Raw genomic sequence first — 26,499 nt, 5'->3', positions numbered from 1 at the left:
TATTTACATCTGCGTATATGTTTACTTTTTCCTTCTCTTTGCCTCCTCACCCCTGTATTTTTCATCCCAAAGTGCTGCAGATCCACAGAGCGCCTGGATGTTTTTGTTGAGCTTGTCAGTGCTCAGAATAGACCTATTGTATCTAGCAGTCTGTTTTCCCGGTGAGTTGCAAAGCGGAGGCCCCAGCGGCGGGCATCATGGTCAGGGTGGAGCCCAGAGGTCAGCCCTACAACTGCTCTGTGGTGCGAGGGGAACCTCCACAGTGTACTGCATGAGTAGTCATTAGCTGCTTCAGAGCTGTGGTCTCATTACCACACACTGCGCGTGGCTGAGGTTTCCTCTGGGTGGTCCCTGCCAGTGGGCCAACGCCTGTTAAATTGTGCCAACCTCTTGGTAGCTTGATAGCATCCTGACCTTTTGTCCTGAGATGATATAATCTAAGCAGGAACAATCCAAAGTAACAAGGAAAAAACATTTCCCTTCATTATTTATTTATTTAATTATGTATTCTATAATGGATGAAGGCCCCTAGGAGTTTAGGCCAGAACATTATGCCCAAAATTGTTGTTGAGAGGTAACAAGGTAACATTCCCTCCCCTGCCCACCAAGACGAGGATGAAAAAACAGAGGTGAAAGAGGAGCTGCCTTAATGAGATTTGAGTGGATGGCAATGGCAGCTCGCCATGGCGTGGGTAATTATGCGTACACCCGTCTTTGGCATACACGCATACATTAGCCTCGCCACCGACTTGCCCTACAGAGTGCAGTGGAATGTTTCGTGGTTGACAGGCACATCTTTATGTCTTTCGTGTTCGCTCATCATCACCCCTAGTTCTCCAGAATAATTTACCAGAACGTCATTTACATTGAGTCTGGATTTCCTTTGGTTTATTGGGGTAATACATGATTGTCAGGCTTTTTGGGCCTCAAGAGGCCTCGGCTCTGATTCTGCTTTCTGTCTGGACTGAGCTGAAAGTGATGCTTTGAAGCCATTTCAAAAGTGTTTTTTTTTTTTTTTTCACAACTGCTGTTGATTTTTTTCTCCTCTCTACACCTCGTTTGAAGCCTTGCTGCTGGCCATTCCCCCTGAAGGATAGCTAGTGCCTATGAGTGCTGAACTCGTCAGATGCCGTTAGTTGTGATGCATGACATTTAAACGCCTTTCGTTAATTAACAGAGGAAAAAAAGGCAGAAATGAAATGTTTCTTAGGACATATTGGAAGATGGAACCATGACATTACTGGCGGCACTCCAATTAAAATACTGAATTTAAAAATACATCTCTGCTCTACGCACTGGCTTGACATGGGTGACTCTGAGAAAGCCGTTTACTTGTCATTTCTTCATGAAAACACAAAGAAGATGCTGAAAATGAAGAAAGTGGGCATCTTTCCCTGGAGAGCCTTGAATATAGCTTTCTTTCTTCTTATTTTTGGGGTATATTATAGTGTACAGCCAAATGAAGCAAGCTATCACAGTGCTTTAGTTCCCTTTGAATGTCAACATGAAATTATGTGGCTCAATGTTTCTGTTTTCTTTGGAAAAGATGTCTTGGTCAAGCTTACAGTTGTAGCACGCAGAGACCAATTAGATGTTTCTAGCATCCTAATTAATGCATCCATAAGGATATCTCTTGATTCAACCACCATGCATGCACATTTTCTTAGCATATCATTTCTTTTTCTAATGGGCACAGACATGAGCAAATACTGTAGTTAAAGCAAGCGGCTTGTTTTGCTGAACCCCTCTACCTCTGAACTCACCAAGCCCTAAAGCTAATGTTAAAAGCATAATCTGCAGCAATTTTCTCAACCAAAAACAATTCTTTCAAGACTTATCAAAGTCATAAGGCTGGGAGTCTCTGATATAGCCCGCTTGGGAACAAGCGAGGAAACTTACAGTACGACTGAGTCACCAGAGATATTAATTGACCGTTTGAATCACCAGATTTCAAGAGAGAGAAAAAAGCAAGCTGTTTGACTTAAAACTTAATGACAAAGAGATTCCATCTGCTGCAGATCATCTGAGTTTGTTTTGAGGCGGAGTAAAACACACTCTAAACAGGCCCTCAAGCAGCGCATACCGTAGAGGTTCATTTCATTTAAGGATTTTATTTGACGCTCTTATGCGGAACAACTTCGTTGAGCAAGGTTTTTTTTGTGTGTGTGTGTCTGCTTCAAGGACCCTGGAAGTTGCTGGACACATATTTGCTATTTTGAGATTTGAGATTCTGTCCGTCTCTATTTCTTCTCCTTTTGGTTTGGTTTTATTCTGTCATAGATTAATAAATAAAAAATACTTGCAGAAATATACTTGATACACCACATTCAGTATGGGAAGTATGGGATATGTACGGGTACATGCGAAGACCAAAGAAATCACAAAATCATTAAATGAAATAAAATAATAAGTAACACTGAACACAGACGAGAAATTATACATAAAATTATACAAAAACATTATTTCCCTCCCTAAAATCATTAAGCCTGCTGTGCTATATTACAGACTTAAATTCAAGTTGTGCCATGCATTTTTAGTTATCATATGCATTACATACTATAGTATGTACATAGTACATACTATCGCAGATAATGCATATTAAAAATATAAGCCCATTAAGACCATCTCTATTCGTTCCATATCATGGGTGTCAAAAAGAACAATTTCTATAAATTTTAACACATTTTTGACTATGCCTAAACTGCTGCTCCTCAACTTTGCTTTTTATTTGTCATATTTTGTTACATTTTTGTATGAGCATTGTCGGAGGGAGCCTGAGAACAAGAATTTCATTGCAGACTGCTTCACTGTAATTGTTGTGCATATGACAAATAAAGAACTCAACTTTAGATACCTCTGCGCTGTAATGAGTAGCCCCCCTTGCAGACCCATGTTTTTGTCACCAAACCACCTTTTTGTGCTTTTTTCACTTGGCCAGGTCCAGGAGCCTCAGACAGACAGGCAGCTGATAGAGACGTCTCCAGTACTCCAGACACTGACCAACTTCGAGGATTCTATTGGCGTTTTGTTCACACACGTGCGTCTTCTGGCCAGAGCCTTCACCTTAAGGACTGTGGGCTTCAACCACCTCACCCTGTAAGTGCGGTCAGTGTTTGTTTGTTGATAATGGAGTTACAGCCAATTAAAATGCAAAGTGAGAGGCACTAGTTGGCCAGATGTAATTTGCACGGATGCTGTAGAAATAGTCAGACACTGTCTGCTGTTCCCTTCAGAGGTGATGAGGCATGATGCATTATAATGTATTATATGATCTGAGATGCTGGGAGTTTTATCACACGTCGAGCATTTTAAATTGTTGTATCTGAATGCGGCAGCCTCCTCCCACATCATCATTATGTTTACCCCCTGCAGCTTATACATTTTCTTGCAGTCACTAAGACTGCCTCTATAACAAGTGATGTCTTGAATGTCATGTTCAAAGTACCTCAGTGAAAGATAGCCTCTTTCACTGTTTTTTTTTGGCCCAGTACATAATCCAAGGGTTTCACAGCCAAGAGAGAGCGAGAGAAGCCCTAGGGACTCTGAAGTCCCCATATCTGTAGTCTGCCTGTACCTGTGAGGCCATAACCCCACTGCCTCATGGGAAATCGGGTTTTGATTCACTGGGTTGTCCAGGGCAGAATGTTTAAAATGTATCTTTTTCATTTATTGCAGCCACATCTCTTATAATTCCTGGATTCTCAAAAAAAAAAAAAAATAAATAAATAAATCCAGACTTAATTTAGACCACATATACATATAATGCAGTAGGTTCTGTTTGGAGAGATATGCATTTGGTTTTGGGGTTTTTTTTCTGTTAATTGCAACGTTTCACAGTGATGCTGTGGTGATTGAGCACTGACATTAGAAATGTTTTTCCTCTCAGCCTCTGCTATGACATTTGTTATAGCTGGTAAAGTTACAAACTACTACATAGATGACTTAATATTGATCAGAGAGACAGTGGCTTCGTCTGTTTGTGACAAACATGTCATTGTTGTGTAGCTACAGTGTAACCTTGCTCGTTCATATATAGAATGCAAGTTTGAAAAGATTACATTTTTAATGAAAATAGCATTCACTAATGAGTCTGTCACTCCAGTTTAAGGTGTTTCTGATTTTGAGTATGAGAGGGTTATTTGCAATGGAAGCTTAACTCACTTCTGAGCTTTACAGCATAACACAATAGTGAGTTTGACAGCTAAAGCAAATTAGCCTTGGCAGCACACCTCTGATATCTTATTGGCAGGCTGCACTCTGTAATTGTTTGCTTAGGTTTTCCACAAGGACATTGCTGTGTGTGTGTGTGTGTGTGTGTTATGTACACACATTCACACATACAGTACACTGCTATGTATGTTCTAATCCATCACTTAAATGTCAAACCTCTCCCCACTGATGGTCAGTGAAGTCGATTAGAGGTCCAGAGGTTTGTCTCCCACTGAGCTTTACTTTGAGAACTTTCCAACTCAAGGTTGATACCAATTATATTTTCTAACTTAGTGGCATCACATCCAATAGCTGAACTCTAAAACCAAGTTTATCCCGATGCATTTTTTAATGCACAGAATGTTATTGTTACTTTTCCCGCAGCAAAAGGAAGGAATTAATATATTTTCTGGGTAATTTATGTTCATTAGCTCATTAGTGGCCAAAGGCAGGTTGACCTAAATAGAGCCGACTGACTTGAAAGCTAGAACTGAGCAACTGCTGCCCATAAGGACCAAAGGTTATACCAAAGTAGGTCACGCTGTGATGGAAAGAAAGAACGAGGTCAGATAATGGGAAGGAAGGTCAGACAATAAGGTAGACCACAGATGAGGAGACATCACCCAGGTTGGCCTTTGGCCTATCACTTTATGCAGAAATAGAGGACAAACTGACCTAGAAGAAGACAGCACAAGAAGCAAGTGTGGAATTTGACCCTGTTGAGAGGCGGTGGAGACCGGAGGCTACCATCAGACAACAAAAATGGAGAACTATGGCCCCTAGGCACTGGGCTTCCTATCTCCTCTCACAGCGGAAGTGCTGGGTGTTGCAAAAATTTCACTGTTAGTGAAAAAGGATCCATCTCTCTTCAAGTTCAGTATTTGTTAAATGAAAATACATTTTATTGTGTAGCTTTGAGAGCAGTTATTTGAAACATTTATACATGGAATTATATTTTACTAAATAGATTCAGGTTGCACAAAATTGAAATTTGCAATTTTAAGAAGATTCTCTTAAAGAATTAGCTTTATTATCAAACACCATTGCAGATTATCTCCGTCACAGTCATTTAGCAACCAGTTTCTTGCGGAAAATAATGTTAAATGATGATGAATTGCATTTGGGTTAGGTAATTCCAATATTTTCAATTACACTTTCACTTATTTAAGGACTGGAAATAGGTTTCAGTATTTAAACAAGACAGAGTAAGGCAGACTACTCAAATGACGTGATTGAAGACAACCTGATAGTTGTGCTAAAACAATGAAAAATTATCTGAAAATATTTCACTTAATTTGCTATTTGAAGAAAAGTCTGACTTTTAAGATTAGGTAGTCCATTAAATACGTTGTCTATCAAGATTTGAGTTATTCGTACTGTCACATCATAACCAAGGCAATATTTTCTCTCCCTGCAGCGAAAGCATACTTAATAAATTTTCTGTTTAGTGCAATTCTGCTAAAAGAGACCCTGACAATTCATTATATTGAAGTACCATTTAGAATTTATACTTATCTTTGATGTAGTAAAATGTATTTTCATACCATACGTTACCAACATCTTTTTTTTCTATTGTGACTGACTGTTTGATTCCAAAGCCACTGCCCCCCAGTAACACTTTGTAGAAAGTAGCTGCAGATTACACATTTTTACCTTACACAAGCATGCACATATGAAACAAGAACATTATTTCCCTAAGAACCGAAAGGGAAAATTGCCTTAAAAAATGGAGTACTCCCCTCTTTTGGAGTGGGCAGCTTGTCACCGCCTCTTCAGAGGGGCTGTTAAAGGTATTTTAGATCAAAGTCAAAGGCGAATAAAGACCTCGGCTCCTCACTTTACTTCAATTTCCCCCACCTTACTGGAGCATTGTGCCTCTGCTGTTGAAGTGAATAAGGGATGGCTCATTGTGACGCTTCACACAGCAACGCATTCCTCTTTGACCTGCTCTATCTCTCCTTTTTTCCCCCTCTATCTCCTCTCTTTTTTCCTTTCGTCTCTCACTGTCGCTCCACTGTTGTGTTTCTCGCTCTGCCTCCTATTGGACATGAAATTAGCTCACACTACACCTTCTCAATCTGGATTTTGAGAAAATCTGCAGCAAACCTGTTGACAGTACTGTCAGTGGTACAGTTGTACAGTACTGAAGTGCAGGATGAACAGGGAGTTCTCTCAGCCTCCCACTGGCCTCCATTTCCCTCCTCTTGCTACCCCCTCTCATCCTAACCTCCACTCTTTACGCTCTCATGTGTTGTGGCAGAGCCTTTTCATTAAGAAGTTCTGTGTGCGTCAGGCAGTGTCCCTTCCCTCCTAATGAAGTTCATTTCTGGACCTTAAAGACGGAGTGAAATAAAAAGTAGCTTTTCAAGTTCTTTCTCATCCTGTGTCCTTGTATTAACTCTTCTGCAATCTTTGGGTATATATCCTTGGTATCTATCAAAAGCTTCTCTTTTTTTTCTTGTAATAAACATTTAAATGGGATTTGGGCGACCAAAGAACCCTCGTCAGGGTATATGTAAAACTACACTTGACTAGTGCTTAAACTATTAGTCGATAAATTGATTGGTCAATCGCTAGAATATGAATTAAATGGACAGTTCATCCCAAAATCAAAAATACATATTTTATCTTCTTACCTGCAGTGCTATTTATCCATCTAGATTGTTTTGGTGTGAGTTTTGGAGATATCATCTGTAGAGATGTCTGCCTTTTTTCAATATAAAGGATTCCATGAGTGCTGAATTTTGCATCATCAAATTATATTCCTGAATGATTTGATCAAATTCTCACATCACAACTAAATCTGAGTCTAAAGATTAGAGCTCAAATAATTAACAGTTGTACCTGATCAAAAGAAAAGTAATTGGTAATTCTTTTGATAATCAATTCATTGTTCAAGTCTATTCTTAAGCAATTTCCTATTCATGGGAACATTATCAGTTTTTCTCGTTTTTATAATTGTAAATGTATTACTTTTGGGTTGTGGGCTATTGGTCGGACAAAACAAACAATTTGAAAATTGTTTGAAATCTTTTACATAGTAAACATTTAGTTAACAGAAAAATTCATCAAGAGATGAATTGATCATCATAATAAATGACCGTAGCACAGCTAAAGATGCTTAACTGCTCTCTCACTGAGCCTTTAACTCAGATCTCTTTGTTGCAGCTGCATAAAAGGCAGAAGCACCAGAATTCGGACAATATACTTTGACCTTTTTTTCTCTTTGATGTCAGTTTCCTCCTCGTCTTCTACCTCTGCATCTTTCTCTCTCATCTTCAGACTTTCCCCTCCTGCAAGGAGCTGATATCTATAGATGGATATGTGCTCTGCTGCTGTATATACCTCCCTGCTTGCATGGCGCTCACTTACGCCCCCCACCCAACGCTTCCTGCCTGCCTGGCACAGCACCAGCCCACATCTGCAATGCTAATCTATAATTCTGTTTAATTAATGACCTGCCTTTCACTGCCTTTCAAGGCAGGAAGCTGATGTACAGTATCACAGTGCTGCCATTAGCTTTTTTGAGAAATTGGGAGGTTGAAAGTTGTTCTCTAAACCTGTGTGCCCACTTGCTGCTTTTATGGGCTTAGGGGTTTTGACAGGCACTCCTGCAGGTGTACCAGAGGTTTTTTAAGCATGTATTCTTCTTCCGTTTTTCCATTTGAATTGCAATCAAAGCCCGGCGTTTTTCTTCAGAAGGGCTGCTACTTCAGACAGCCTCCGAGTTGTCACACAACCTGTCAGTGCAGCCGTTCCCAGAGGCCACCCAAGAAATGTACATCAGCCGATTTCACCGTTTCTGTTAAAAGACTAACAGCCTGGTGGATTTGTCGAGAGAGCATGATGGCTTTCATGCCCCACTGATGTGTAGCTGAATAACCTCATGTGAAACCCTCCCTGTCTTCTCTTTTTACCCCATTTCTCCCTGCCCTCCCACCTCACCCCTACCATTTAATTTCCCTCATATCCTTTTGTAACCTTGTGTTTTCTTTTTTTTGAATCCTTACACATCCTTTTCCGTGTTTACCTCTGTCCATCCACCCTTGCTTCCTCTTGTCCAGAGGCCACAACCAGAGGATGGAGTTTCTGGGAGACTCTATCATGCAGCTGGTGGCCACAGAGTACCTCTTCATCCACTTCCCCGACCACCATGAAGGACATTTAACAGTAAGATCAAATCACTTAAATCATATGTCATCGCACACACTCCTCACAGGCTTCTCTCGCCCACAAGCATTTCATTTTTTTTTTTATCTACATCTGCTTCTTCACACCTGTGTTTTGTTGTGCTTCTGCTGTTGTTGCTCGCTAGGTTTTTTTTTTTTTTTTTTTTGCCTTACTTCCTTTCTTCCCATCAATCTTTGAATCTCCAAGTGCCAGCCAGTTATTCACCTCATTCCTCTTCTGCTTGTTTCCACAAAATTACTCTCTTCCACTCCTCACCCCACACTGCGCCTGTATGTTTACTGTACACCTTGTGATGGGTATTGTCATGAGACAAAATTGTTCAATGGTTTTCAATAACACATCTTTGTGAGCACATTTTTTGCCTAAGCTGTCAAGTGTCTGAAAGATAAAGTTGTGTGTGTGCGCAAACTTGCATGGCTTGTAACACAGGTACAAAGCAAAGGATCAAACTTTAAACATGCATGTCCATTTTCTGAGAGAGTCAGATGGCACTACAACGCTTTTTTTTCAATCGAGCATCAGCACTGCTCTTCAGAAGACTGACTACTTGGAGGGATTGAACTGGGCTAAAACTGAATAAGTACCTTTGCAGTTAGATATTTATTTGTGGATATTTCTTATACATGTAAGCTGTGACTTCATTTGTTTAAAAGCTTCCAGCAAGCTTTCGTTGAGAGACTGAAAGCTCCAGCAATGCCTATGCCCAAGAGTCAAGATGGGGTACATCTGAAATGGATTTCAAATCTGGGAAAAAGTGCTCATTCATTGTGTGTGTGTGTGTTTGTGATTGCGTGTGTACTGTTAAGGAGGGCACATCACAGCAAGACAGATTCAGACCGGCATATTGCATTCTATTTGCTCTTTTCTGCATCTTGTAGCTATATTTAACATGTTTGTGTTTTTCCTTTTAGAGAAGTAAATGTACCTTACCCAGTCTAACATGTTGTCATCCGCTAAACTCCAAGTCACAATGTAATATTTAACAGAGCAACGTGCAATCTCCCTGAAACATTTACTCTGCATTACCATTTCTGTCTTTGATGAATTATTCCATGTGCGGTTTATTTTGATGTCTTGATGTGTACTTCTGTATATTTCCATGCAAGTGTGTGTCAGCGTGTAGTGTTTGTGTGGCTATATGTTCACACCTTGAGTACATTTCTGACAGGTGGACATAAAAATGTTATAATCTTTTTGTTTGTCCCTATTGCAGCTACTCCGCAGTTCGCTGGTAAACAACCGCACACAGGCCAAAGTGGCGGAGGAGTTGGGCATGCAGGAGTTCGCTATCACCAACGACAAAACCAAACGACCGGTCGCACTACGGACCAAGACTCTGGCTGACTTGTTGGAGTGTATGTTCAAAGTTCTTTGATACATTTACATAAATGTACAATGGAAAGAAAGAAAATATAGATTTATTTTTTTATAGACCACTACTGAACCTTTTTCTCATATCGAGATCTCTCCAGAATGTGCAGTTTAAGAGGCCGCATGAAGTACCATTATTGATTTCTTTGTTCCCTTTGTGTTAGATGTCAAACACCTCTTCTCTGCTGAAGACACTGGAACATGCTCCACTAGCTACAGCTGCCACAGTATGCCACAATTAATAAGCTACTTGTAGTAATGTACCAGTTTAGTAGATTTTTTTTTTTTTTTTAACAGAATAAGACATCCAAAGTACGCTTACTAATAGAAGTGGATGGTGGAAGAGTCACATTTGGCTGCTAAAGAGAAAATTATCTGCATTGTCCAATGGTTGTTTTATCCACCCTGGCTGAAGTGGTATTAATAAGTGGTGATATTAAACAAATTATAGTCTGCAGTTGTACTGGAAGATAGAGAGTCTCGTAACTAAAGCATAAAAAAATTCAAACTGAAAACACAGCCAAACAGTATGTTTATCAACAGTGGTAGTTGTGCACCAGCCTCACTCCCGTTTACACACTGAGAGGTAGTAAAAAAGAAAAGTGGGGAAAAAAAGAAAATGAATAGCAATAAATTCAAGAGTAAGTGTGGGCAGTGGCAGTGTGTAAGCATCACTTAATGCTTATATTTCTAATCTGTTTTAGTATTTTATACATTATAATGTGTGCAAGTGTTATACAGCCTGTTTCTCATGATTTTTTCATATTTGTTTTCCTATATTACATGTTTCAAACTATGAGCTGTACCGAATAGGAAATTGCCTCGGTACAGCTACCACTACTACGGAGGCAATTTTCTATTTGACGGGATAAAAAGTAGAAAGTCATAGTACTGGTCATTTAGATAACTGGTTACAATAGCATCACATTACTGTAATGTGTAATAATAAAAAAATAATGGACTGCGGCAGTGACAACTGTTAAGTTTGCCAGATATTTAAGGTAAGGCCTGTCAGGGATCATGTCATGCCATGCCTCGTACTTGTTGGTCAAAGCATAATGTCCCCCGATCCCCAAGTCTCCAAATATAAAATAGATAGTTCTTCTTTTATTAATGTGTGCTTATGGGTAAAAAAATCAAATCAATTTAGCTAGAGACAAAATGATGGATCCTTTAATTTTAACTTTACTGCACATGCCTGGATTTCCAAACCACAATGAAAAGGCAATCTAAGGAAAGTTTACCGACGGTTAGCCTACATGCATATCAAAATTAATATTAGGAGAGAATGTGATGAACCCTCCACGCGAACAGAGGAACAAGCAGGTGGGGGCAGATTGGAGAGAGCAAGGGTGCATGGGCCTTATTGGGATTGAGCTCATGTGTATGTGGAGACCCATTGCTGTCCACATTAGGCCATTAGGGAGCTAACAGTGACAGGGACTGTAGTACAAAATGAATAGGGAATAGACCGTTACAGATTGGCAGAAAAAGTGGAATAAACTGGGAAAAACAAAGAAAGAAAAAAGCACTAATGCATTCCAGGTCAGCATTCAATAGGCATACCTTATTACATGAGCTTCATATCATTTGCTTTTAAAATCATCCTTCAGAGTTCGGGTAGAGCAGAGTTGATGACACAGGAAGGGGACAAGGGTCAGGACTGAAAATGAGTGCAGCTCTTTCGCATATGAACAGTCATGCCCTGCAGCTAAAGCAGGCCCTCACTGGCCTCCTGAAATATTACCTATTATTCCTCTCTCATGTCCCACTGTCTTAGTCACGGAGATGAGTGAATGCACTGGCAACTAATAGAAGAGGAAAACAAGGGACAGTCACGAGATGAAGATGGCACACAGCACCTACTGCTTGCATTTCAAATTTTTTTCAGTTCAGTTAGACCGCCAGTAACTCTCAATTCAGCTTGACATACAGTTTTATCTTATATATTATATGGATGTTTCTGTGAACTCTGTGTGGCCCTCACTATACCAATTTCCTGTTTGATGGAAAATGAACTACAGTGCCATCTTTTCCAATTGTTTACAGTAACATCACGTCACTTGCTTTGGAGGGCCACAGCTGAGGTTTGTCCTCTGGTCTTTGTTAATGTTTTATTTACTTTAGGAGCAGGAAGAGAGCCAACTGTTAAGCAGAGCAGAAGAAGAAGCCACACATCAGCTACAATCTTTTATTGCTTTATATTTTCACAAGTGTTTTCTTCATTTTTCTGTCTGCAGCTTTCATCGCCGCTCTCTACATTGATAAAGATCTGGAGTATGTGCACACCTTCATGAACGTCTGCTTCTTCCCCCGGCTGAAGGTGAGCCCCTATTGACGAACATTCACCACTCGCACCTGATCAATGAGTTGCTGAGCCGGGCGCCTTCGAGAGAAAGAACCAGGGAGATGAGGAGGAGGGAGCTAATGGCTGGGCCCTAATGGCGCTAGCATTGATGCAAGGCCTGAAGTGGTGCTCGGCTGTTGAATGCCTCTCGCGACGGTCGCTATTTTAGTCATCTTTAACGGGAATCACGAGTGTTGTCAGTGTTTTTCTATTGGTCCAAGAAGTGCTTGGGCTGTTAATGGAATCCACTTCTGGAGTGTTCCAGGAGTTGGATAAATCGAGTAAGCTTCAGTCAAGACTCCCATGGCCAGATGTGAGTGAGGAAGGACAGGCATTTTATTCTCAAGCACTATTGGATTGTCCAAATTTAGATAGTTTGTGTCTTAGGGCTCTTCTATCACAAACACTCTCATACCTAAACGGACATGCGCACAAGTGTGCTCACACACATGCTCATGTATGAGTACCCACCCAGCGCGGACCTCTCCTTGTGAAGATGCTGCAGTGGTCTGATATACCATACTAATTGCTGTCTTGGTGTGCCTCTCCAGGGAGAATCCCCAGCTCTGGAGGAGCTGAACTTTGCGTCATGGTCGCTGCAAGAGAGCACCTCATTTCCACTTCCAAGAGAATAGTTGTGAAATTGCCAGCACGTCTCCTTACATAGCATTCTGGAAACCACAACGTTGCACACTGTGCTGCTTCATCCAGTTTGGATGGAAATAGAAAGGCAAAACCGGGGACATAAACGCTCCTTTCCTTATGTTCGCTGCTTTCCTTATGAAAAGAGCGTAGCTATATGCTGCACTCTTTTCAAAACAGCCTCATTTCTCTGCTTTAGGCTTAAGGGGTGTAGATGCCCCCAAGAGAAAGGAAAAGTGGGAAGGAGTAAAAGGGAAGTAAAGTGCAGAAGTAAGAACAGCAGTTGGAGGGGTTGGGGGCAGTAAAGCGAGAGAGTTGGAGAGCGTGAGCAACAGAAGCAGAAGCACTCTTTGTAGAAAATTAATAGGAGCAGACAGTTCTGGATTCAAAGTCTGCCTTTTTATGACAAGGCTGCTTCCCTGTTAATGGAAGGGCTTTTAGAAGTCCCCATTGGATAAGAGAAATGTATCAGGGCTGCACACCTGGGAGACTCCCAGACGCTCTATATATCTGGCCCAGGATTGGCTTTTGTCTTAAGTAGCCTGTGATTTGTACTCACTGTGAAGACACAGATGGAGAGCCAGTTAGGGAGAGAGCAAAAAAGTGAGTGCAAAAGGAGGGGGTAAAAATGGTGGAGAGGTTCATGGCAAGAATGAAATAAAAGCATGAGCGATTGAGGGAGAGAGTTTGGAACTGCAGCTGAATTTTATTTCTTATGTTTCTGATTCTTTGAAGGACGTTTGATTACATGTGTTTTGTTTGGTTTGTGTGTTGCAGGAGTTCATTCTGAACCAGGACTGGAATGACCCAAAGTCTCAGCTGCAGCAATGCTGTTTGACCCTGAGAACAGAGGGCAAGGAGCCTGATATCCCACTGTACAAGTAAGTCCCCAGAAAACATAAAGAGACCAGCTATTTGAAGCTAAGCTATGTTGAATTTTAGGAAGTAAAATAAGCATTTTATCTGCCAAGAGTAACATTTTCTTTTCTGTCCGATGTACCCCCACTGCCCTGTCAGATCAATGTATGTACCCCTTCATCGACACTGCCATTAGTTTCAACCATTTATCCATTGCTTTTAGCTAACTAGTTCAACTTCTCTGCTGTCTTGCTAACTAGTTTATATGCACTCTCAACATGTGGTGTTCAGGTACAACTGACTCAATATGTGGATATAATTTTTTATTTACATTGTAATTTTTTATTTTCAATTAGTTGAGCTACTCCACAATCTTTCCACATACCCCCAAGCATCTGCCAAAACGTTAGTTTGGTTATGAATCACTGGTCTAATACACCCATAGACATTAAAGCATTAGTAACTTGGTTTAAACAGAATTAGATCGCCCAATCCTATATTTGATCTATTGTATTAAATTAAATTTTATGTAAATTTGCCAATTTTAGCTAGAAAAATGCCACGCTGTGCTCTGCACTCTGTATATTTTCCTGCTTTTTTGTCCTTTGCCAATCGCATGCCAGGTAAACGTGTACACTGTACATACAAGGGAAAAAAGTGGTCACGTCCCTCTCTTAAGTGAAACCCAAAGTCTACGTTGAGATGGATTCAGTCATGCATCACATGGGCCACAATACACATTCCGAGAAATGAAATGGCTCAAACATAATTTGCAGGACTTTTCTCCTTGCTATCGGTCCCTGAACATTGTGAATAGCTGTGTAAAGGTCTCTTTTGTTGTCAGAAATAAACACGCCCAAAGAGACCTCTTATTTGACAAAAGGTCAAGGAGCAAGTGTCGTTTGACAGAATGCTTTTGAGAGCAGCCATGAAGCAGTGTTTGTTGCCATGGAAACTGACAAACAGTGTTTTCTCTGAGAAAAAAGGGGGTCGGCTGGACGTGCAAGGGCAGTTGGAGACAGAGAAGTTTTATGTACAATGAACTCCGCAATCCAGCATTTAATCAGTCCCCTCTTCCTCCCTTTCTCTCGTCCTTGTATTTATTTGAATGTCTTTCCATTGCTCCTCTGTTTATTATTCTAACTGCCCAGTGGATGGTGATTTTTGACACAGCACAACTCTGACACTACAATCAACACTTCCCTCCAACTCTGTTGCCCAAAAGAACGTGAACGAGAAACAAATAGAGCTCCTGGGTGACTTGAATGTCAACGTTTCAGCACACATGCGTATACAAGAATAGACACAAGCTAGCCACTGATGAATTTTGAGAACATTGAGTGTAATTACTACTTGCTTTGTTCTTGTTCGACGAATACACAGAAGCAGCTCATAATCTTCAGCACTTCCTTAACCTCCTCATGAGATGACTTGACCGCTGTAGGTCGATAAGCCAGAATCATACACCTTTTATAGCATTTCATACAGCAGTTGTTGGCGTCAAATTTGTCAGACTGTCTGAAGGGCCGTCTGAATTTGTTTACAAGTGTGAAGAGTAGCGAAACAGGGTGAGACGAGAGTGTGAGTCAGACAGAAAGAGACCAATGGAGGGCAGGAAAGGACACGGAAAGGGGGAAGGAAAGGAGTTAATGCACTGAGCCCCCTGCTAAAGGTTCCCTAGTGAATGTGTCTGGCTGATGACAGATTTACACCTCAACCCTAGCACCATTACTTTACTGTACATCTCGGCGGGGCAGGACACACTAGGGAGCAGACTCATACACACTTTCACATTGTGCAGAGAAAGGCCTTAGACACTAAGTAGCTGCTTTTAGTGTGAGCTGAAGCATGTACAGACCCTCTACGGTGCTGTTTCTTCTCCCTCGCACACTTCCATCTGTGTGCAGCCTTGAAGTTGACAACTTCCCAACAGCTCACAGATTTCCTTTTCATTCCGTCTCGTTTTGTGTTATTTTAGCAGCATGATAATTCCAAGTGACACGCTTTCCCTGTTGAGATTTGGCTAAAACATCACTCACAAGAGTCTTATTTGCTCCACACATGCTATGTGCTTCTTCATTTGTAAGTGAGAAAGGGGGCTGAATTATTGATAAAGTGTCATAAGTGACCACATTGCATTAAAAATGGATTGCTCTCCTGAAATAAGTAAATTGTCTGTGAATAATTTAGGTGACTCACAGCTTGGATCTGAGATGTTTATGCTAATGTTAACATTTCAAACATCTCCCAAGTTTTGTCTGCTGTTTTGTACATATGTCCCTGCAGAAATGTAACAAAATTGACAGCTTGACTTTTTTTTCTTTTTAAATGAGGTACATCTGTAAATTAGTTGAGTGATATTCTCTTGTCATCCCTCTCATAGATCTTGGTCCCTTTTTAGCTTCTTCATTGTTTACCCTTCTAGCGCACCAAAGACTCATGGGTCTCTCAAAGACTATTGTCATTCTTTTATTTCAGCTCCTCTCCCAATATGTCATTTTTTTATTTATTTTTTTTTTTTTTTCCCAAACACAGATCTTAGTATCTGAAGATGATGGGTGTGGGGAGTTGGGAGGCTTTAAAAGTTGTTTATATGTCCCTCAGATGGCTTCTGTGCACTCTCAAAGCACGCTACTGAATCAAAGCGCTATCCCCCTCCTCTCAACCCGCCACTTGAGATGAATTATATTTGTTCCAATTGAAAACCTTTTTTTTTTTTACCTCCCTTTTTCTTATTTCTCTGAAGGACATTGTCCCTGAGTGTCCTTGTGCCTTTCTCCTGGGTAGTATCATTATTATTTCTCAACTCTAGCCTCCTCCCTCTGATCCCATATTTCTGTGTTTGAATTTGCAGGACCCTGCAGACAGTGGGGCCCTCACACGCCCGCACCTACACCGTTGCCGTGTATTTCAAAGGGGAGCGAATCGGCTGTGGCAAAGGCCCAAGGTGAGTAAGACAGTACAATATAACAGGACAAGGCACTCCACTTCTCAATGCACTGCTAATAGGCTCAAGAATAATGGCTGTGCTTTATTGATGGTGTTTATTATAGCAATTAAGTTCTTGTTGGCCTATTCTATCGGGAGAGACATTATGCAGAATGAAAATGAATCGATTCATTATTGATTTTACGTAAATTGTGTTATGGAAATATTACTTTATGCAGGAGAAGAGTCTGTGACTAGGCAACACTGCATCTAGGGCTGCATTTAGGTCTACCTGGGATGTTGTGATCACAGCAGGACAGGGATGTGTGTGTGTGTGTGTGTGTGTATGTATTTTTGTGTTTGACTGCACACATTTGTGTGTGATCACACATTCACTCTTCTGTAAAGTAAAGAAAGTGAATCTCTGCGCAAAGGCCTTTTCAGGGTTGGAGGGGTTGACAATAAAGCTACAGCTGAGCCTGCGAGAAATGGAACCCCCCAAATACACACACACACACGTGGAAATCCCCTCTACGGCCCCCTACTTGAAAGCGCTCTCTCATGCTCTAAGCTGGCGATACGTTTGTCCCTTCCATAGGATCTTTGGCAGCTTACTGTTTTTGTATTTACATGACTTAAGCTCCCAGCCACCTCCGCTGCTGGGCTATGATCACACAGCACATAATGTATACGGAGGGACGGTGAATTGCAGGCGTAAACAGTGCCCAGCGCAGAGCCGCCAATAGGCTTACCTTTTTGAAATGTGTGCACAGTTACCTGGTATTGTTTGGCAAAAGGGCTCTTTCAAAACAAATATAAAGCACTTTTGATAATCTGCTCAGTATTGGGCCTGTTTTGTTTTTTTTTGACAGAATTTCAAAAAAGGGACATTTTGAATATGCTAAAGACCTCTTCTCCCCCTCTCTGTCTCCTTTTTAAAATATTTCTAATCTAGCATCCAACAGGCGGAAATGGGAGCTGCGATGGATGCGCTTGAAAAATGTGAGTTGTTTGGCAACATGAACCCGTCCCCTCCACACACACACATACACATATTCACACTTTAAGCCTTTCACACGCTTTGCCTCAGTGTTGAATATTAGCCTTGGCTGTACAGTATGCAAGATGGCTGGCAGAGAGCTATGGCCTGACCAGCCGGTTGGCTGCGACATATAGGACATTAGGCTGTTTGAAGTGCTAGCCCAGACCATAGGCACGGGGCCTAGCCAGAGATGGAGAACCAATAAAACAAGGACAGGGGAAACTAAGCGTCCTCGACCATGTCGATCATCCCGACGGACCACAGGAAGTTTGTTGAGGGCCTTGCAAAGTTTGTATTTTTTTTGTTGTGTTTTCGAGCCCTTTTACAGACCATGAGAGCGAGGCTTCACACTCTGAGCGACTCTCCTGTGCTCACTGCTCCTCTTCAGATTTGAAGGAGTGCAGCTGATGCGTTCCCTATGTGCTGCTTCACTCCTTGGCTGTTTTTCATCCTGCCATCAACCACCACTTAAGGAAAATAGATAGTGGGTTTTAGGCATTTACAATGTCTCATTCACTGCCAAGTAAAAATACAATTACAGGGCTCTCAGAAACACATACACAAGCCCTTTCAATCATCTCCCATTCGCCTCTTATACTCAATGCATATGTATGTGGATGCATAATATCATACATTACACTAAGGGTGAAGGAGTTGGGTATGTGTTCAAGTGTAAATTTTGGACTAGACTCATGCTATCCCTGTGACCACCGCATTAATCAAATGTACAATTTGTTCTTAACTCAACTAATTAGCTGGAGGTGAACACAAATGGCTTTGTTGGAACAGGCCTGTAGAACTTGCAAAGGGCAGGAAGGTCAAACTTTGATTTCATTTGGCTCATAAATGAGGCCTCCAGCCACTTGTGATTGATACTGTTTGTGCGCCCAAGCTTTAGCTTTTTATGAAACATTAGCGCTAGGGTGTTATTATTTAAAGCCGTTCTCTCAGTCTCCCTCTCTGTCTGCTTCTGGCTCCCTCCCTCCTTGTCAGGGGCGTAGTTCAGTGCACACACTCTCTCTCCTGTGTCTCCCTCCCTCCCTTAATTCCTCCCATTTCCTCTCCCCAGTGTACACCTCTGTCACCATGATTGATAGATGCTCATTGCTAGTAAATGAACATTTCCCCCCTCATAAATTGCTGTTTCATGTGAGTAGATTAGCAATGCCTTTTAAAAGGTCAGTTGATTTAAAATCATCTCTTCAAGTCTTCCTTCCTTCGGCGCAAAATGCTTCCAGTTCGGCTTTGTTTGACTTTGTATTGTCATTTAATTTAAACCCGCCAATTTCCAGCGCACCGCTCAGCTTAAATATACTCTTTTCTTTCGCCTGAGGTGAGCCTGTCAGTTATAGGATTATAATTAATTATTAGAGAGAAAATCAGTTTTAAATGTTACCAATATTGTGATAATATTAGTCTTGTAATAGAATTGGAACAAAATGGTGTTTTGTCGATTGACAGAAAAGTTATCGACACAACATTCATGAATCATTTAAGTTATTTATCAGGCAAAATGCAAAATAATCTTAGCATATTTTTATGATTGATAGTTGAATATCTTTGGGTTTTGGACTGTTGATCAGACAACGTAACATAGATTAAACGCTTAATACTTTTATCAAAAAAGATTAAGAAATAATAAAAGTAATCATTAGTTGAAGCCCTAATGTGGTTGCACAAGGCTGAAAGATCTCCACCAGTGAATTGTTGGTTGTGCTTGATCAGATCTGTTCTACCATCCATCATGTACAGGTAGTGATTCCTCATTATTTAGAGGTCTTTTTTTTTTTTTCATGTAATATAGTCGGCTGATCTTTTTTTTTTTTTTTTTTGATTTCACTATTCAAGCCTAAATGAATCACTTCTGTGCACGAAATTCATATTCATATCATATTCTGTTATTCCATTGTTGGGCATCTTCTTTTAGAGATAAATATGCAAGGTCAGTTAGCAGGATTCAAACACGACTTTGAAGGATGTGTGTGTCTCCTGACCATGATCTTATATAATGAGACTCGAGCTCATCTGCTGCAGAACCGCCTGACGCATGAACTCCTATTGGAGCCGCATTGTCTCTCATGTGATTGTCAAGGGCCTCGCTTCATTTGTTCACATAGCAAGACTAATCAAGGACATTAGCCCCGGTGTCATGTAATTCGTCATTGATTGTCTTGTTGGCCCTCACTGCAGCATTGGCTACACCATTACTCCTCTTGTACAACAGCCCTACCTTGTGTTACTCTCGGATCGAAAACACCTCCCCGCAACGTGTCAGGATTCATTTCCATGTTTTATTTAAGGCCTCCTCGAGTATCAGGAGCACTTTGAGCAGGATTGAAGTTTTTGTTTCTGCTGCAGCGCTTTTCCTGGCAGACAGCATCTGCGGCTCCAGCGGTGTCGGAGAGGTGAGAGCCATGGCTGTGTTCAGTCAGACAGCTCAGAGCTCATTAAAGAGACCGGGGCCCAATATTCGGTGTGTGTGCTGTCTGTAGCCGATCCACTGGTGGCTCAGCTGATTCACATTTCATTATTTGATGGCCCACGTTTTGACAGTCTCCTGCCTGTATCTGTCAAGGCAGAATTAAATGTTAACCAAGGCCCAGACTGGGAGAAACATGAGTGCAAACAAATCGAGCTGAGAGCAGCCAGGTAGGGGAACGGAGTTGATGGAAGGAAGGAATCGGCGGTGCAGAGTTTCTCAGGCCCTCAGGCTCCATGCACCACGCACCGTTAGGTCTAAGGCGACATCAAATATACATGGGAACGGCTTAACCATTTATCATTCATCCTTAAAGAAAGTACTGTCTCTGTTTAAAGTCTCCAATCTCTCTCTAAGACTCAATCGCCTCCTTTTTCCACTTTTTTCAGCTTTCAGCTCGCAGCTGCTTGTTTCTCAAACAATGCAATATCTGTTGAATAAGAGAAGGAGCCTCGATCTGGCTAGTAGCTGGAAGGGGACTACATTTTTTCCTCAGCTTTCTCTAAACCCCTTAATCTCCAGATAAAAGCATTGGATGGATAGAGGCAAAGTAAAGTACAATATGCAGAATCTCTATTCACTGACTTGAGTCTTTTGTGTGCCCTTTGGCATGGCAGGGAAATCCCTTCATCAGCAGCGCAATACTGGCGCACTATTGGCTTGTTGACCGATGTGGTTCGAGTGCGCTCTAGGTGATAGATTCAGCCGGCGCAGTCTATTGTGGAGTCGTCTCACAGCCTGAGCTTAGGCTGAATAGTGAATGGACACTGTATGTTCTTGTGCCCTTAAAAGGGAACTGATCCCTCATCACAGATTCCACATCCAGCTGCTGTGTGAGCGCGCATTTCAGCACTGCTGTCGGTGGGCACAACAGGCCGCGTTGTTGCAGAGGCCCCGACTGCCTCGCTGCTCCGAAAGCAGCTACACCCTGGATCTCAAGACAGCAACCTCTGTCCTTGAGAGGAATTACTGCATTGTCGATAAACAAAAGACCTGAGCCGAGTTAAGTGCGTTAACGCCTTAACCAAAGGTAATCATTATGCAGAGTGCGCCGTTTCTCAAAGGTGCTTTTCTCCGGAACTGAGAATTCTCAGCTGCCAACACACATTTGTGTTGGGCATCGCAAATATGTTTTTGCGATGCCCAATGCAGACCGAAATAAATTCTTTAGCGTCCCTGTTCTTTGACGTCTGCTCTTGTGCCGCATGTTAAACAATGTAAATGGCCAAAGCTTTTTTTTTTTGCTCTCTCGAGTGGGTTATTCTCAAGTCATCTCCCAGGGAAAAATGCTGGTGATTTCCATATTTTAAATGCAATATGTAGTTTTCTCTCTAAGGCTCACCAAGTGTTCCTTACTCACCAAAAGCATATTAAAATAGTCTGCGTGTATCTGTGTGTATCCATGCATGCGTGTGTGTGTGTGTGTGTGTGTGTGTGTGTGTATGTGTGTGTCTCAAATTTCCTTTCTTCAGGATTTTTTTTATTTGATCCGTTTGCTTTTTAATAGGATATTGTTGTTATCTTGCACTTTTCCTCTCTGTTGCCATAATGATGACTTAAGAGTGTTGCAAGAGGAAGAATACATCCTCTTCTTCTATTCACAATTCAAACACACATGTTATGTAAATTGCAGCTTTTGTCACTGTTTCCTTTATCATAGGAGGTTTTTTGAATTCTGATTACAGGAACTCATTGCAGACTGCTAAAATACTACATGGCCTTTAGTTGTTCACAGCCAATTCCTCCTGACAGTCAGTTGAAGAATGTGTTGTTCTTGGACCCTGACTGAAGTCAAATACTGTTCAGTCCATAAAATGACTAAAAAAGTTTAAAAAAAACAAAAAAAAAAAACAAGTCACAGCTTCCTAGAGCTGACATGTTTAAATTGCGTGTTTTTTGTCCAACCAACAGTTTAAAATCCAAAGATATTTGATTTTAAATTATAAAAAAACCCCACTGATATTGACAAAATCTTCACATTTAAGTAGCTGAAAATTGCATTTCTCACTTAATAAATGACTTAAATAATACATTTTCAAAAGTCTCAAACATTCAGTCATTTAACACAGGAAACACACAAAAAAGGTTCTCACAGTGCTCTTTACTAGACTGTAGATGAGGCATTCTTTAAATAAACCGTTGGAGTGATGGGTTTTCAAATGATTGATTTGCTAACTAAGAGCTTATCAGCACCAGAGAGGGGGTTAAGCACAATCCAGATGGATAATGTGTCGCTCCAACATGTGAGAACCATTTTTACTTCTGCTCCTGTGGTGTGTTTCTCCAACCGTGGATATGGGTCTGTAGTAGTGGGACAGCAGCCGTTTCCAGAAAACATAATATCCACACCAGATAGTTGAATCGTTGCCTCAAACCCCAAGGCGCCATACTATCAGCTGTCCAGACAATAGTAATAATTAAATTTTCCCATTTATCAGAGGATAATATACACTATCTGCCCATGACACAGCACAGACTTTTAAGTATTTAGACAGTGACACATTTCCTGTTGTTTTGGCTCTGTACTGCAGCACATTGGATTTGAAATGAAACAGTGTGTGAGGTTAAAGTGCTGACTCTCAGCTTTAAGGGTGTTTGAGAATGTTTACATCAATACTGGGCAAACAGTGTAAACCTTTTTAAACACAGTCCTTCCAATGTTAGTAGCAGGAAAATGATCCTAAACAAACAACCCAGTATGGCCCGGTAGTTGGGTGTTCTTGGAAAAGTCAGAGTATTACTAGCTTAGATGAGACTGAAGTCAGAAAGTCTCCAAATCAACAGCTACAACTGACAGAGCTTTCTCAGGGAAGATGCAAGTGTCTGCTGATGTATGTGGGTCACAGACTGCAGCAGAGATTTACAATCATACATTAAATATGATGACTTTATTGATTTGTCCCAAAGCTTGGTCCTTGGACTATATATAAAAAAACAGCAATTCTTCCAACGTCAAATTAAAGCTGAAAGTCTGTTTTCTTACCTTACTTCTTATTTCACACTAAACATGCTGAAGTACAGAGCCAAAATAATAAAGAATGACTGTTCAAACAATTACAGAGTACAATAAACCACTAACAGAAAGGCCAGAATGAGAACTATTATTGGGGGGGGGGGTTCTATTCAGGTACAGAACTCTGTGAGTCCTCTCCATTTTCCATCAGAGACTTACTTTAAAACTTCTATGGGAAAAAGTATTGAAAGACTGATTTTAATTTGTTTAGGTTTGCATGGTCATAGTCAGCGACCGGAAAAACTGCACAGTCAAATTTGTGTCTCGGCGAGTTGACACAAACCACCGAGCATCTGTCATGCGTGCTGTTTTAAATTGAAGTGTGGAGTGGGCAGACCCAGTAATGTAAACACTTAATGGAAAATTACCTAAGCTCTGAATATCAAAATTACTAACAGTGCTACTGCTATAGCTTCCACTGTCATGGCTGAAAACCAGAGCCAGTCGTCGCTTTGGCATCTCCAAATAGGTTAGATAGATTAGATTTTGAATTTTTCACTTAAGATGAAGCATTAAATGTTCCTTTCCTCTCCTACGTTTTAATTAGAGCTGTAACAATTTGCCGATTGACAGAAAGATAATCTACAGTACAACTATTTTGATAATGGATTAATCATTCTAGTATTTTTTCAAACAAAAATAGTGCCAAACATTCTCTGCTTCCAGCTTCTCAAAGGAGAGAATGCTGCTTTTCTCTGTTAAATATCATTGTAAATTGAATATCTTTGGGGTTTGGACCGTTGGTTGAGCAAACGAAGACATTAGAAGATGTCACCTTGGACTCTCAGAACTTGTGATGGGCATGTTTCACTATTTATTATATTAAAAAGAAAAAAAGACGATTAAAGAATCAGTTGAAAACATAATCAACATTAATTGATAATTAAAATAATTGTTAGTTGATTAATTGATTTACAGAATTCAAATAATTATTTTCTGCAAAAATGCAAAAAAAAGCTCTGGTTCAAGTTTATCAAATGTGAATTTTGCTGTTTTTCTTGGTTGTCCATGATTGTGAGTTGAATACCTCTCGGTTTTGGACTCCCGGTCAGACAAAACAAGCTGTTTGAATCTTAATGGGCATTTCTCACTATTTTCTGAAATATTTAAGACTATTAATTAATCAAATAATGGAGACAGTAATCAGCAGTCAATGAATAATGAAAATAACTGTTAGTTTCAGCCCCATGTTTAACCTAAATAAACATTCTAAAAAGCTGTTGAATTATCTGAAATTGTCTTAAAGCTGAAGGCAGGGCTGTTTTTCTTTGTTCATGAAAAGTTGACATTCTGGAGATGCATGGTTTACACAGGACAGCAACGCAGTTTGGAGGTGGCTTGACATGCAGCACCACTAATGGCAACCAGGTGCTGGCTTACAAGAAATTGTTATAGGGATTCAGTCAAAAATATTAACACTAAATATTAAGTTATTTTTTGCCACATTATTTCCTCAATAACTAATTTGTGTCTTGAGGTTGAGATTTTAAAAGAAGTTCAGATGCATTTTCGAGTGTGTTTCCTTGATTGACAGCAGTCCTAATCTATCAGATTCAGCCATTACAGTTGGGACTTCCTCAACCCTAATTGAATCCACCAAGGCTACATCTGTATTTGCCCAAATTTTGATTGTGTGGCTCCAGCCAAGTTGGCAGTGAGCAGAAAACCCAGAAGGCTTCAGAACTTCTCTTTAGGAGCTAACGGCTGATGTAGCCAATGCTACATTGGTGTTTTTCTACAGTTTACTGGTTGACAACAGGTAGTAGCATTTGTCAGCTTTGAAAGAGGTCTCTGCAATCAGCAGCTTTGTACGAGTTTTAAAATCACCATGAGACAGTTAAAACACTTTTAAAGATCACATGTGCTCCAATTGCAAGAGGAGCAAGTTCTTTTGTTATTTTGTCTGCTGTCTATATGTTAACATCCTATCAGCTTGTATCTGTTTTTGTTTTATTTTCTCTGCTCTAACACTACACCATCTTATTACAGATCTCATTTAGAAATGTTAACTTGTAATTATGCTATCAGATCTCATAGTCACTGTGCTGAAACCAAACAAGGCCTGTCTAATTTCTTGTTACTTCATCATTATTAATTAAATAACAACATGGGGGCAATTTAATCGCAATACTGCCTGCAACATTTTCACTCATTTGACCAAAGTGACAACATGACACTTGCTATGAAAACTATAGTCGGTGCAATTTGAGCCCTAAATTGCTGTCCTCGCCCAGTTGGAAACTGACCTTGTCTGTTCACACCCCTGCCTCTGTGTCTCTCTCTTTATCTGTTCTCCTTGGTCGACTTCTCTCTGTTTCCCGCTCTGCCTCTCCCTGTACCAGATAACTTCCCACAGATGGCTCATCAGAAGCGCTTCATCGAGCGGAAATACAGACAGGAGCTGAAGGAGATGAGACGAGAGCGGGAGCGGCAGGAGAAGGAGACCGACGAGGTGGAGGAATGCAGGAAGTGACAGCACCTTTTTTGGGGCCAATCAAGACCCACGTCCACATTAAGGAGCTCTGTCTGCAAATATTGCAGCTGTCCAGGCAAGAGTTGGCAAAATAGAGATGCCACTAGTTGAGTGCGGAGCTGTGATAGTTGATGATTGACTTTTGCTTTTGTGTTCTACATGAACATCGATGGGACGCAGGTGAGGATTGGTTGGGTTGCAATGACTTAGGATGCAGAGATTTAGGGTGAAGTTATTTAGTTTGTCCACGAAGTAAAAGTGGGACCGAAATGAAGCAAGATGCCGTCAAGTTTTATGCTGTTTAGTACTGTAGCACTGTCAAAGGTGGCCTTATGTTGTCTTATGTTTGTTGTCTAATCGTTAAATATTGAGTTGATGACTAACTTTTAAATCAGGAGCTCAGAATGTTACTGACACATGCCAAAAAAAAGTTTTTAAATGGTGAATGAAATGCTAAATATATCATCAAAGCAAGTATTGTAAATAAAGTTTCAGTCAAAAAATCTGATTATTTTGCTTTTATTGTAATCCTCACCCACTCAGAGGACTAAACCACAGTCAGTTATATTCAATCACTACAATGTCACCATCTGTCTCACATCTGCCACTCATCCTCTAATAATCAAAATGTGATATCCCCCCCCCCTTTTTTTTAAACCTCTCTCCAAATCCAATTGGCTGTCTAACAGATCTTAATTATAGATTGTCTAATTAACAATTTCCTCAGCTCAGTAGCCTCTGGATCCAGCTATTTAACAACGGCCATCATATGAATTACTATCTGACATGTAGAGTCTTTTATACTGAGATTTATTGAAGATAATATATACATACCTGTGAGGATGGTAAATGGCATGCCTGCCAGCCTGTGGCTGCTATCACATTTCAGATAAAAGTTAAATTATCCTCCATAACCAGAGGAAAAAAGGGATAGTAGTCCTCTAGA

The 26,499-nt window shown here is 40.7% G+C and overlaps 1 protein-coding gene across 1 annotated transcript in view; it reads left to right on the top strand.

Annotated features, from left to right (window-relative positions):
* drosha (drosha ribonuclease III) overlaps window positions 1-26,061 on the top strand; it is an 81,232-nt gene extending 55,171 nt beyond the window's left edge. Inside the window, exons 25-32 of the mRNA XM_044175969.1 lie at window positions 2,939-3,096; window positions 8,274-8,379; window positions 9,614-9,755; window positions 12,012-12,094; window positions 13,538-13,641; window positions 16,473-16,565; window positions 17,502-17,548; window positions 25,423-26,061. Of these exons, the coding sequence (XP_044031904.1) occupies window positions 2,939-3,096; window positions 8,274-8,379; window positions 9,614-9,755; window positions 12,012-12,094; window positions 13,538-13,641; window positions 16,473-16,565; window positions 17,502-17,548; window positions 25,423-25,553 (864 nt within the window). The 3' untranslated portion in view covers window positions 25,554-26,061. The remainder of the gene's footprint in view (window positions 1-2,938; window positions 3,097-8,273; window positions 8,380-9,613; window positions 9,756-12,011; window positions 12,095-13,537; window positions 13,642-16,472; window positions 16,566-17,501; window positions 17,549-25,422) is intronic.
* The last annotated feature ends 438 nt before the right edge of the window (window positions 26,062-26,499 follow it).

Source organism: Siniperca chuatsi, linkage group LG19 (assembly GCF_020085105.1).
Source record: "Siniperca chuatsi isolate FFG_IHB_CAS linkage group LG19, ASM2008510v1, whole genome shotgun sequence".
NCBI lineage: Eukaryota > Metazoa > Chordata > Actinopteri > Centrarchiformes > Sinipercidae > Siniperca > Siniperca chuatsi.
The sequence above is the reverse complement of the archived record's forward strand: the minus strand, read 5'-3'. Positions and strand labels throughout refer to the sequence as shown.